The sequence below is a fragment of the Ranitomeya variabilis genome, chromosome 1 (genome assembly GCF_051348905.1).
Source record: "Ranitomeya variabilis isolate aRanVar5 chromosome 1, aRanVar5.hap1, whole genome shotgun sequence".
In the NCBI taxonomy this organism is placed as follows: domain Eukaryota; kingdom Metazoa; phylum Chordata; class Amphibia; order Anura; family Dendrobatidae; genus Ranitomeya; species Ranitomeya variabilis.
Window position 1 is genome coordinate 54053402 of NC_135232.1, and position 14733 is coordinate 54068134.

The window sequence follows — 14733 nt, forward strand, 5'->3', positions numbered from 1 at the left end:
CACGGCCTGTGACTGGGGACCAGTTTCCAGCTATGTGATAACTCTATGGAAGAAACTCTGATGGTAATTACTGCTCTCCCTTGGCACCTTGGATTACCGACATAGGTTATTCCAAGCTCGGTTTATGCTAAATGAATAGTGTAGAACAGGCCAACTTGGTTTCACGGAAGCAACCATTAACTGTATATTAGGCTATATATTATAAAAAGATACTTAGACTGAAAACACTGTACTAATTGCCTACATTTTTCTATTCCTTTATATGGACTACAGTATCATTCCTTTAGTCCTTTAACCACTCTCCATTTGCCAGACAAATCATATTTTTCGGTGGCTTTTGATAATTAAAAAAAATAATAAATTAACCCATTTTCCTTTTCCATTAAATATTCTTATTCCTAATCTTCGGCTATATGTTGCAATTCATTGACAAAAATTCACCCCACTTATTCTTCTGTAATTAATGTTGTTCCCCTTTTTTTAAACCATTTTTCTAATTATAACTACAGGACTTCTCTTGTGCTGCCCTTATCCCCTGGAATTCTCTTTACTTGCCTTAGGCTTATCCACATTTACAGAAGGGCCTGGACATTATCAATGCCTCACTGAAAGTGACAGATTAACTGTTCAAACAAAGTGCACCATGGTGGGGCCAAACATTTAAGTACACCTTCCCACCTACTTGTTTTCCCTCAATCTTTACCTCCCTTTTTTATTGACAGCTCTGGCTTTAAAAGAGACAGAAAAGGGCAGTGATGAATGGAAAACAAGAAGGTGGGAAGGTGCACTTAAATACTTGGCCCCGCCATAACGGAAGTGAACACCTGAACTTGATTTGAACAATCATTCTGTGCTGACAGAATCCCTTCAAATCAACTGTTACCGATTTCATCTTTTTTTCTTTAGAGGGAAATGGTCAACAACAAAAAAAGTTCTTATTAGCAGCCATAATGATAATCTGATCGTAAATACAGTTTTAAATATGGTATACATGATTTTCCAATTGGATGCAGGGAGAAAATGGAATGCTATTCTCCCTGCAGCCGCTGTTTTCCATTCATCGGCACGTCGTGAGCTCGCAGCATTTACTCCATTTGCTTCTTGACTGATATCATGCTGTGCATCTTGTGTGCGTAGCGGGATGTCAATCCACAAGCAGGTGGAGCAAATATAGAGCGCTCACTGAGCTGAGAGCTGACTGTTCAAACCCCCATTGCCGCCCCAATGACTGGAACCAGGCAGCTGTAAGGAGCGTGTAGCTTCATTTTCACCCTGCATTTGTACCCTCAATTAGAAAGCTACATGTACCTGCAGAATACTTCTAAGGCTGCAGGTATTTTTTTTTTTGCTGGAAGGCTCTTTTTATTGATTTACCTTATTTTTAGGTTGTGAAAGTTTTTTTTTCCTTAGATAATACTATTTTCAGGTAGCCTACTTATTTCTCAAGACTGCCAAATGATCTATACACCTTCGACAGTGGTGAACCCAATAGCTTGCTCAACCCACAAGTGTTCCACCTGACCTGCCCATAGGTGCTCTCTACTGAGCGTGCATGTATTCTGAATAAGGATGTGTTAGACTGCTCTTGAAATGATGACTACCCCTAAAGAACAAAAAGATGAGGCGTTTATTCTCTCGATGTTATCCATCAAGGGAAAAAGTCGAGGAGGACTCCATGAACGTAGAAGATAGAGGCCAGTTGCTCTAATGTATATGGTCACCTTCAGAGGGTTTTTGCATTTCACCTGAATGGATCAAAGGTAACTAAAGAAAAAAATACTTTGTGATTTCACATATTTAGGAAAGATAGCTATGTCTTGGTCAACTGAGAAGGTTTTACTCGTGATAAGGGAAGGGAAAGAAAAACTTGGCAACACATTGCACATTGTCCAGCAGGAGCATGTAAATTTTCTTGTCTGCATAATCATTCATGTGGTCAATGCTGAAAACATTGACGGGAAATAATGATCGTGCTGGAAGGGTAAGCTGGATAATATTTATGAGCAAATAAGCTGGAACATAAAAGCATCCTAAGATCCAGATAAAGAATACAGTTAAGAGGCCAAGAAGTAAACGTGAAATGGGATTAGGTTCATAATAAATATATTGGCATCATACATTTACGGCCATTGAATAAATCCGTTAAACACAGTATTCCACCTTTGCATTAATCTCAAATAGCAATCTGCTGTAGGCATCAAGACGACCGCTATATACTGGTTACCCCCCAGCTTTCCTAAAGTTGATGAAACAACAAGCTATGACTTCATTTTGGATAGGCTGGATGTTACATGAAATGTCTTTACTGGGTTACTGCTGGCTCATTTTTGTCTATAGTCATAGGTTATATCCCTTAGATGTTGAAAACCATCTACTCAATTAGGGCCAAGCATAAAGGCCCAGATTAATCAGTGTTTGCCAAAATTCTAGTATAAAACGATTAAAAAACAGCAAAATATTGGGGCTCAAATGGTCACCTATTTCCTCCAACCTTTTGATAGGTGGGCAAAGCTTAGTAACGAGAAGGTTTGGCCAAGCGCAGCCAACAAATTACAACAAATAGGGATAAATTACAACAGAACTGTACTCTAGTCCAAGAAGACAGGACATGTTTTAATGCTTGTGCAGCCTCTTAAATTGTTGCCTCTTATTCCAGTCTTAATGAATAGAATCCATTGCCATTTTATCAGCAGAGGGTTGATTAGATTACCTATGGCCCAGAAGCAACATAAATAGTTAATACAGGTCTTTTGGAATGGGATTATGAAATTATTTTGAAAATGTAATTGACCAGTAGAAACTGCGAGCAAAAAAAACTTCAATCTAAATTCGTTTATCTCAAACTCCAGTCCTCACCTCCCCACAACAGATCGTGTTTTCAGGATTTCCTTAGTATTGCACTGGTGATGGAATTATCAAGGCATCAGACTTTGCCACAGGCTTTTTAACCTGTGCAATACTAAGGAAATACTGAAAACATGATCTAATGGGGGCTCTGAAAGTGGGGGTTTGAGAAATATTGATTAAATTAATGTTTCCCAGAGGGATTGACAAATTCATCAACATTAGTAGTAAAATGGAGACTTGCCTTGCCACTAACTACCTCCACAGACCTCCTTCCATTGGCCGAATGGTGTTCTCACCAATTCTTGAGCCACCAACTATCTCAGCTGACTCTGCCATACCTAGGAGCTCTTATTTATTCTTTATATAGAGAGGCCCAGCCAGATGTGTCGGGCAGCGGTTTATCTTCGGACAACAAAAATATTAGCAGAACGCAAAAATAAAAATAGACATGTTGGATTGAGGGCTTTCCCGGAGGATAAATTTACCGGAGTTCACATACTCATTAGATTGCTGTCCAAACCGGTTGATATTGGCAGGATTCAGCGGACATTCATCTAAATGTATATGGCAGAGGCTTTAGAGCTTCTTTGAGTAGGACAGATTGAAGACCAGATTAACAAATCATCTTTCTACCATTACTTCACTTGTCATCAAGCTTGGAAGAAAAAACAATACCTGTATCCATCAATATTGGGGCTAGGTAACGTATAACTACAAACGATTTCCCTAGGGAATTGAAAAATATGTAAAAAGAAAAGTACTGGAGAATCCAACCAATTAAGCTGTATATATAATAGCATTTCTCCATATCTGGCATAAAAATTATGGTGAAAGCCAAATGACCATCGATTGGAGTTCTGTTGACTTTAATGTGCATGAAGAGTTAACTGTTGGCCACCAGTTGATCTCCGGTTACCTATTTCCAGCCAATAAATGTGTGTCTATTGATGAAGCTGCTACAAGTGAGATTACTGGTGCTAGAGCAATGTCAGGAGATCAAGATATTTCAAGTTGCTATAACCATTAATCATCCTTCGGAATGATCGACCATCCTGAAATAGTCGATGAACTCTTTTTCTGAGCAACCATTTAGAATCCATTGCATTATCGAAATTAAATCCTAGCCTGAGCTGCTGATAAAATAATTTTCCTTTAGGAAAAAAAAAAAACTCAGTCAACCAATAGTGTTCTACTGGAGATTTATAGCAAAGATGACAGAAGACAGTCCGGAATAAAGATTATAAACCGGTAAAGTCGAGAGAGCAGAGCGCAGCTACACTCAGGGGTTGGATTTCTAGGCTTACAAAGTCAGACATCCAAGGCAGCCTCGTCTAAGAGTTAATGTATGTTTGTGGTTCGGGAATGAGCAAGACTGAGGTTTCTGAGGTTGTCGTCAATGTGAAAAAAACAGGAAGCAAAAATAAAATTGCGTAACTACTTTGTTGAGAGCTGAACTTCGCGCAACATTTACTTTTGTTCTGCTTTCTCATAACGCATCAAGAGATGAACATTTTCCCCAGATTGAAGTTTTAGGATGTTACCGGTACCAATAGTAGGATGTATTGGTTTAAAGTAGCTATTTATAAATCATTCTATTGACAAACCAATGATCATCTATTACAAAATCAGAAATTGTGCAGATCTCCAGTGACCACAAAAGGAGAACTAACACTCTTTACATAACCTTGATTACTTATTTTGAAAAATAAAATAAAACCAACCTACACACACACACACACACACACACACACACACACACACACAATAGAGGAAGCTTTTTTTTTTAACACAAAAATTGTGCATAAATTATTAAAGGTTAGCGGACCTTTAAATATTCCAACTTGCCAATAGAGCGAGATCTTGCAACAAGAATTGGCTTCCAATCTCAAATCTGGTGCCCTTTTTAAGAGAACAGGCAGGGAATGGTCTCCTTTAATGCTTCGTTGATTCCTCCAAATATTTTTCTTCCCATAATGCACTGAATTTAAATAAGTGTATTTTCAGCAGTTTTCCCAATTGGTTTTTCTGGCTGAAAAATTCATGTCAAATGCTTTAAAAAAAACTTAAAAGCATACTTGATGCTCTTTGAACTTTTTTAATGTACAAGCATTTTTTCTGTTGGTTCAGACAGGTTTTTTTATGTGTATTTTGCAAATCCTATTCAAATATTGCTGGAGACAGTAATAATTTAAGTTAACATGTTGCTTCTTTCTACACTAAAAATATATGTACATAAAAAGCACCAATTAAAATCCCTAGGAAGCGAGAGTATTTGAATAGTGATGAGCGAATATACTCGTTACTTGAGATTTCCCGAGCACGCTCGGGTGTCCTCCGAGTATTTTTTAGTGCTCGGAGATTTAGTTTTCAGTGCCTTAGCTGAATGATTTACAGCTATTAGCCAGCATAAGTACATGTGGGGGTTGCCTGGTTGCTAGGGAATCCCCACATGTAATCAAGCAGGCTAGTAGCTGTAAATCATCCAGCTGCGGCGAAGAAAACGAAATCTCTGAGCACTAACAAATACTCGAAGCACACCTGAGCGTGCTCGGGAAATCCTGAGTAATGAGTATATTCGCTCATCACTATATTTGAAGTGATTTTTGATGAGAGGATCTTGGAGAAAAATTCACTTCAAAATCCACTCCTAAAACTTCAATATGAACATGCTCCAAAACTGTATTGCCAAATGGGCCTCTTGAATGAGCACCAACATCTAACCTGAGTTTATGTCTGAACGACAGCGCATAGGAAAGCTGGTTTTTTTCCAATTAATGACCGAATTAGGTAACCAAACATTAAATTGTTGCAAGTAAAATTGTTGGGAGTGGACCTCCTCAACAAAGCATTAAAGGAGACCATTCCCTGCCTGTTCTCTTAAAAAAGGCAGCAGATTTGAGATTGGAAGCCAATTCTTGTTGCAAGATTGCGCTCTGTTGGCAAGTTGGAATATTTAAAGGAGTATTTGTCAGGCGAAATGATCTTTAAGTGGATTGTCCACTATCTGGACAACCTCTTCTGAATCGATGTGCTTTAACTAACCTATGGCATCAACACTGACTGCCGGGGCTTGCATGACATTATGTCATGCAATCCCTGAGGCCAATCAGTACTGGCTTTACTCTTTTCTCCTACGGACATGATTGACATCTGGAGGAAGAGAGAGGGCAGCCACGATCCTGATGTCCTCCGAATTTCTTGATTTCTCAGACGGCAGGGAGAGCCAGTGCCGACAACTGGAACGGCGTCGGCACTGGAGGCAGGTATAGGGGCTATTATTAGTGATGAGCGAGTATACTCGTTGCTCAGGTTTTCCCGAGCACGCTCGGGTGTCATGAATATTTTTTAGTGCTCGGAGATTTAGTTTTCATCGCCGCAGCTGAATGATTTACAGCTACTAGACAGCTTGATTACCTGTGGGGATTCCATACCAACCAGGCAACCCCCACATGTACTCATGCTGGCTAGCAGCTGTAAATCATGCAGCTGCATAAACAAAAGCAATCTCCGAGCACTTACAAACACTCGGGGACCCCCCAAGCGTACTCGGGAAATCTCGAGCAACGAGTATACTCGCTCATCACTAGTTATTTTACTGGGGAATCAGAGATTTATAAGTGGTTGACGAAGCTATGGAAAACCCCTTTAAGCTTGTATAAAAAAATATTAGTTCTAAGCAGCACATTGTCCAGTTTGTGTCACAGAAAACAATGCTACAGATCAATCATATTAATGATCATTCTGTTATTAATTATTATTATTATTATTCTTCTGTGGGCTTGGAACTGCTCTCGGTCTGTCTATACAGCCTATTAAACAACTTCTGTTTGTATTCAATAAAGGTAATCGGCAGTCATTTTAACAGATGCGGTTTGGCCAATGTTAATGCAGCTTCATTCTTTCTATGGGCTTCCCATTTAGAAATCTAAGCCTTTCTACGACAGTGTGAACAATGCGGCTATAAAAGCTATTAAACCATGTAATATCAAGAAATAAAAAGCAATTAGTACTGGTAGAGCACAAAAGAGAATGGTATGCATGGTAGATGATAGAATGCACATACTGGTATTGCCCTATAAACTTATCAGCACAATCCCACTCCTGAAGTGTGGTTCCTATAATGTGTTCATAAAAAGCAATTCTAACCTATAAAACACGTGAACCCACGTTATAAAGTGTAATTGCTTAGACATCATAACGGATTTTGTCTAGAACTCAGGATTTACCGCATTACTTTATCATGACTTAATGAACTAGATATCCATTTTGGGGGAGGAGAGATTTTTCCCATCTAAAAATATATTGGACTTAATATAAAGATGCAAATTGCAAATTCCTTCCACTTTCTGCAGCTTGAATCCAAGAACATGGCCGGCAGAACATTATTCAAGTCCCCAGCTCATTGCTGAACACCAAAGTCCATTTAATTACAGTTTCATTTTCACTGTAGTTTTTAATTAAGAGGACATTTTTTTTTTTCCAATAGAAGCGGAGTAATATCTTTACAAAGAGCTATCACACAAGTTGCAATCAGGAATCCAATGAACATTTTAATTGAGCTGACTTTTTTCCCGAAAATATTAAACGACTTAAATTAAACATGGCCCTTGCTTTAATTATACTAAAATATAATTATGCCCTAACAGAAAATGTATACATTATTTTAACTATCCCCTAGCAAGGACCCTCACTGCACAACATTGTCAGGATTCTTAATTATGTGCATTTTCTGTAATGTTACAGCCCAACCATACACATCTACCCTTGGGTCACTGCATGGCCAACGTGATGATCACTATCGGTGCTCAAGTTTGGGGTAATGTAGTGATCACCCTGCTGGTGGGAGCAGTAAATTTCTACCTGTAGAATGATACAGGCACAGATAGTACTGTCTGCCTGTCTCACTGTCAATGATGTAGTCTGATCTCCATCTTGCCCTGATGATAGTACTGGCGCTGGTTTCTAAATTGAATGTACTACAAAAAGACAGATCATATTTCTGCCCTGCTTTCATCACCCTTTGTTCTATTTTGGAGTCGATCTCTGGCACTTCTCTTGCCACTAAAAATAATGATGATTATATAGTAGACACAAGCTGTTCAAACTAAAGAACCACTCCAGTTTTTTTCTTTACTGCATAGCTGGAGTGGTGCTCACCGTACCTAACATTATTCTTACCCCTCGCTTTCTTCAGCTGTTATTGTCGCCACTCCGGTCCCACTCCGCCATCCTGTGACCAAAACATTTGACTGACCGGAAGTCGGAGGCAACGGTTGCAAACTCTCAATGCAAGTTTAAGATTTACAATGAGGCTCTGTTAGATATGCATTGAAAAGTGACCTCCGGCTCGCTCCAACAAACACTGGAGCAATCAGACAGGTCACAAACTGCTTGAGACCGACTGGTGCAAGTAGCAGATGAAAATGGCAGATAAGTATAAGACTAAGAGAGCAAGGGCTTTACATTGGTAGCACCACTCCAGCGCTGCAATAAAAAGAAAAGACTGATGGAGTGGTCCTTCAAGATTTGATGATATCCATTTAAAGGGTACCAGTCAGCAGGATTATGGCTCCCCCAAACTCTCCATCAATGTACATGTTACAAGATCAAAATTAATGATTTCTGGCAGATTCAGCATAAAGAAGACAAAGATTTGATTGAGGAGTTAAAACCACAATAAGAAGTCACAGGAGGGAAACCATCAAGTGGACTATTGTTCCACCTGACATCACTCTGGTTGGGTAGGTCATCCTAAGCCACCTACACATGACGTTAGGGGGATGTGTAGTAGCCTCATTTTCGCTTTACAATGTGTATGCTGTGACTGGAGGTGGCTTAACATAACATATTTGGACTATGCGACACCAATCAAGCCAGGAGATTGACTGGTGACTGTTTAAGAAAGAATATTCAACACGACTTCTCACTGCCAATCAATACATCAGTCAAAGTTAGTGTTCTCCCAAAGATTAAACAAAATCTGCCTTTTTTTTTCTTCCAGAAACGGGTTCACTCTTGTCCAAGGACAATGTTTTGGATTCCATCTCAAACTCATTAAAGTCATAGAAAATTAGTTGTAAAAACAGACTCAAACAGTACCAGAGATGGGCCTAATGCAATTTCTGGAAGAAGAAAGGAAAAAGGGTTATAAAGAAAAAAAAAGTAGACTTTATTTTGTAAAACCGCAGGTGGCAATACAACCTACTGAATATCACCTTCAAGTATCCATGTACTGCACTGCCCCCTTAGGGCCTCCATCGGGAATACCAGTGTGTCAGAATTCTACCAATAGTGTTTTTTTAAGCCAATATCATTATAATAAAATTTAGCAGAAGTATAAATTTCTTACCTGATCCCGAGTGATCAAAAACACTTCTCTCCTTCTTGTTCATTCGAAATGACTGAATGTCTTTCTCTCTATATGACCCAAAACCTTCAAATGTCCGTCTTTTATTGCCATTCAAATCTCCATCTCTCTTATCACTGGATAAGCTCATTTCTACAAACAGGTCCGAAGAGTCAGATCTGCCATTGCAGTCATTTCCAGAATATCGTTTCAAACAGCTATCAGACTCATTGATTAAGTCACTTTTGTCTTTAGACTGTGTCAAGTGCTGCCCATCTGAAAGAGACAAAGACGAGAGCGTGTCCACCTCGAAAGAGCTCTTTGGACCTCTTTGTCCAATTTCACTATGCTGGTGCTTCGGCCTCTCTTTGTGTTTGCTTTTTTCACTCACTGCGAAAAGGTCCTTACTGGAGGAGCCAAGCTTCTCATTTGCCACGTGGCTTGAAAAGCTTGGGGGCTTGCCTGAAAAGAGACCACTGAAATCACTGTGTCCTCCAAGGATACGGTCATCCTTATGCTTGTGCTTATGTTTGTGTTTCCTTTTGTGAAGCCGGCTGCTTGAGAGTCCAACGGCTCCAGTTTTGGAAGGAGTCATGTCACCCAAGCCCATGCCTACTGAAGTTGGTAGGTGAACTCCATGTTTTGTTTTATGCTTGGCGACAGTAGACATCTTCATATGAGATGATGAATGAAACTGTGGTGGTGGAACGGAGGGCCTCATAAATGGGGAAGTTGCCCCAAGTGTGTGAGACAGATACAAAGGAGCTGGATACTGACCATAATAACCAAGGTTCATCATAGGCATTGATGTGTAAGGCATTCCATATGGTGCATAGTAACTTCCACTGGGAATAGGGTATCCAAACCCTTGCAAAAAAGGCACCTTTGTCATGGTGTCATTGGTTTTGGCAGGTCTACCACGCTTTTTCTTTGATTTCAAGTCAGAAGTCCGGCGAAGGTAGAGCAATGGGTCATACTGGATATATGGCACTGGGTAATAGTGATCAAAATTAATTCTGAAGATACTGGGATAAGGGTTTTCGTGGTAAAATGTATAATTTCTGTGAGAAATTCTAAAGACTTGAAACTTGTTAATGAGGTCTTCAAGATCTGCAAGAAATTGAAGATTGTCCCTATTCGGCAACCCTTTTCTCTTTCTCTTGTGCTTTGGCTTTTTAACACTATCATGGGCAAGGAAGTTGTCAACAATGAGATGTTTCTGCCGGTGACCATGCTTGCTCTTTGTGCTGGTGTCAGATGGAGTAACCTCTGGATTGTCCAGAGTACAAAAGTCAAAGGAGTACCTTCTACGAGACTCTGAGCTCTTCTCAGCTTGATCAGAAGTGCTGTTGTTGTCTGTCCCAATTCCACTGTCACTAGGGATGGTTTCTTCACTGTGAGACTCACTTATTGGTGACAGTGTAACTTCTTTTAAGGAACTGATTTCGCATAGATGGGAGGGAGAGTGAGCCATTAATCTTGGAGGTGACAACTTCCAAGAAGTTCCATGTATTCCTTTTGGGGTTTTTGTTGGAAGAGCACTGATTGGTTGAAGATTTGGCATAGTTTTTAAATCTGAAAATATTGTATCAGTGCTGGCAGGACTAAGGTTTCCATTAGAACCTAAAAGCTGAGCTGCAAAACTGTGAATAGCTGCTGGTGAAGATGCCACAAATGACTGCAAATTGGAAGGCACTGTTGGGTTTTCGGGCTGGCTAGAAACAGGCCTGGTTTGTTTAATGGCTGTTCTACGTTCAGTTTGTTGGGGAACTTGCTCTGCTCTCGGCTTTCTTCCCCTTTTTTTGCCTATATAAATGGTTCCTCTCTTGCTAACATTAATCTGCTTGCCTAATCTAGCATCAAGTGTTGTGGTTACAGTTGCTATTGCATTCGTCTGTGGCTGAGATTTAGATTTCAAGGCCATGCTGTTTGAGCAAAACAAAATTTGGTTTAGGATATTCTTTCTTTTCAGGGTTTTCATTTTATTAATGGTTCTTATTGTCTTTTTATCCAACATTCCAAGTTTTCCAACTTTTTTGTGAAATTCTAACTCGCCAAGGAATTTTTCCATTGAAGGTGTCAACTGGACCAGATCAGCAAGACTATGTCGTCCCTTTCTCTTCTTCATACCAGGAAATTCACGATTAATGGGACTTACTGGACTAGTCGATGTTCCTTCATGTATTGTCTCCACAGTTAGTAACGGTTGTTTCTTTGGTCTACCCCTCTTCTTCTTCACTGGTGTAATCACTGTAAGGCTATCTGTATTAGTGTATAGAGGACTTGAGGGGGTTATTGGGTAAGCAGAGGGTGGATCAACTACAATTTTTTCAGAGAAGGAAGCAGAGTTTTCATGAGGAGTGTTATTCTTAGGTTTACCACTTGTCCATCTTTTCTTTGCAGCAAACTTAGGATGTTGTAAATCTGACACTTTAGACCGAACATTCTCAAGAGTGGCTTTAGATACAGGTGGAGTAGAAGATTTTTGTAGACGGGTCAAGCTGTTTAAAGAAGTTTTTCCAATGCCTTCATTTACTTCTGGCAATTTGGTTACCAGTTCATGAGCACTGACTTTACTTTGCTTGATTACTTTGTTTTCCTTCTTATTAGCTTGGGTTTGTGAATTGTTCTGATTGACCATTTCATTCATTGATAAGCGCCCCAAAGGCTGGTCCGATTCAGGGGTCTTTTTGTCTATGGCTGGTTTCAAAGAGATTTTTTTCTTGCGTTTATTAACTGGTAGATCCACTGGGATTGATTTCACTGGAAGCATGATGCGCATGCGGCTTGAATCACTCTCATTCGGCCCTGAAGTCAATTCTTGCTGCTTTTGGGTGGCCGGAATATTCTCATTATCCTTCTTATTTTCCAGACTATCATGATTTTTGGGTTCTAGAGCTTTTGGACTACTTTTTGCCCGCTCTGTCTCTTGAACTTGCATGGGTTGACTTGACTCCTTTTTGCCAGATTTCTTTTTTGCATTACCAAGTGGTTGTTCTGGTGGTTCAGATGAACCACTTTTTTGGTCCTCTAACTTTGAAAGTTCTTTACTCTCATTGTTAGAAGCTGATAGAACATTGATGCTGCCACCATTTGGTAAAGAAGCTGAACTGTTAGCAACACTTTCCTTGGAAACAGAGTTTTGACTCCAAGAACTCCCTATGTTGGATTTCTTAGATTGAGATTTGAGAAGTGGAGGAGGCATTTCTGGCTTGGGACTCTTGGTGACAATAGGCGAGTCTTTTTTGACAGATTCTGCATTCAGGAATCCGCTCTGTGCTAAAGGGCCGGAATCAGATTTTGGTGACCAGTCAAGACGATTCTGGTTACTTTTCTGCTGGTGCTTTGGTTTTAAGGTGTTACTGGTGATGTCTGGAGGAACGCTGGAGTTATAATGAGTGCCTGAATGTTTCGGAAACTTCTCATGCACCTAAAAAAAAAGGGGAAAAAAAAACAACTCATTAGTCCTTCTGTACAATAGTAAGGAAGCTAGAACACTACTTGGGCAAAATTATTACATAGTTTATTACTATATATTTTATTGGTGTCCCAAGTCCAAATTCATCAGTCCCTCTTATGTGAAATTATGAAAGCTGTTAATAACTCATGCCACATTTTCAGAAAATTGAGTGATAAGCAATATGGCTGTACATTCGTAATGGAGCTATCATTAGTGATGAGCGAGTGTGCTCAGGTGAGCTGGTCAGCTAGTGTGCTAATAGAGTATCTTGGGTGTGCTGGAAAACTAATGTTTGAGATACAGTGGCTACATGTCTTGTGGCTGGTCAACAGCCGCAACACATGCAGGGATTGCCTAACATACAGGCATTGCCTAACAAACACGCAATCTCGGCAAGTGTTGCAGCTATTGAACAGCCAACAGACATGCATCCACGGTGATCCAAACAGTTTTCGCGCATGTCTAAGATACTGTATTAGCATACGAGCGTGCACCAAGTACGCTCACTCATCACTAATCATGATCCTTCAAGCCAGAAATAAATTTGATGGAGCTTTAACAGCAGCCATATTGTCTTTAACATTAAAAATCAGTTTCAAAATAAACAAGACAAGCTGATTTATTTATTTTTTTTAAAAAAGGTCTCATCAACCCTTCTGAGAAGTTTGTATTATTTCACATTTGTGTTCCCCCATGATCAAAGAATTCTGGAGTACCTTTTCCTAAAACTTTCAAATATTCTGCTACAGATGTGTTCCTCATTGAAATATATGAATAAATTAACAATTAGAAGTTCCCATTTCCCTCGTTAACGGGGTTTGTTCCCGCACAATCTGACATGGTCAAAGTTAATTGGATATTGTAGAAATACGCCCAAAAGACAAATGAAATGGTAACATCCAGTTGCACATTTATGCATACATTGCCAGGAGAAATAGAGAAAGGATAAAATTAAAAACATTTGCATAAGAATTGTTACAAAGTGAGTATTAGGCCTCTTTCACACTTCCGTTTTTTAAAATCAGTCACAATCAGTCAAAATTTTGAAAAAAACGATCCTGTGCTGATTGTAAAAAACAGATGCACTGGAGCGGTTTTTTTTTTACGGTTCCAGTGCATCCTAGAAGGCTATGTGCACATGTTGTGTATGCGTCTTTGCCGCAGTTTTTCGCTGTGAAGACGCATACACAACACAACCCATGTTAAAAATAACAATAAAAAAAAAAAATTGTGATATTCTTACCTTCCGACGCAGCGCCCGCAGCCTTCCCGATGCTCTGTTCCCAGTGATGCGCTACGTCATCGGGTCATTTCGCTATGCATCACTGGGAACAGGAGCATCGGGGGGGGGCTGCGGGAAGGCCGTGTGGGACGCTGGAAACTAAGAATATCATGATTTTTTTAATTATTTTTAACATTATATCTTTTTACTATTGATGCTGCATAGGCAGCATCAATAGTAAAAAAAGAGAGAATTTCCCTGACGGAAAATTCTTCCGCGCATGCTCAGTTTGAAAAGACGGCAACCGTCTCTGGATTCCTGCTTTTCACAGTCAGCAATGGATCCTGCGTCCATAGGCTTCCATTATAGCCAACGACGTCGCCGAGTGATTTTCCGACGCACACAAAAAACGTTCCTCGTGAGCGTTTTTTTTACGCCCGATGGACATCAATTTTAAGACAGATCAAACGTGTGGCCATCCGTCACAATCCGTCGCTAATACAAGTCTATGAGAAAAAAACGACGCATTGTGACGGAAAAAGAAAGACGGAAGTGTGAAAGAGACCTTAGCCTGCAAGTTAGGGGACCAAGGATGGTCAGAATTTAAATTTGTGTATGTAGAAATTACTGAGACATATGACGAAGCTTCAAAGACAGTTTGTAGAGAACAAGATAGTACACTCTTAAATACGTGAAGCTCGGCCTCGAACCCTACAATGTCTTTGGTCAATATTTTAATTTCAGAATCTACTTAAATTTTTCAGAAGGAAACCTTGTCATATTTAGCACTCGATAACAGATTACAAGAGATAAAAATCCCAGCAGGTCGCAGGCTTCGTGCTCAGATTACATGCCATC

The 14733-nt window shown here is 39.8% G+C and overlaps 1 protein-coding gene across 1 annotated transcript in view; it reads right to left on the minus strand.

Moving 5' to 3' along the window:
* SETBP1 (SET binding protein 1) overlaps positions 1–14733 on the minus strand; it is a 210689-nt gene that overhangs the window by 50031 nt on the left and 145925 nt on the right. Inside the window, exon 3 of the mRNA XM_077283847.1 lies at positions 9197–12623. Within this exon, the coding sequence (XP_077139962.1) occupies positions 9197–12623 (3427 nt within the window). The remainder of the gene's footprint in view (positions 1–9196; positions 12624–14733) is intronic.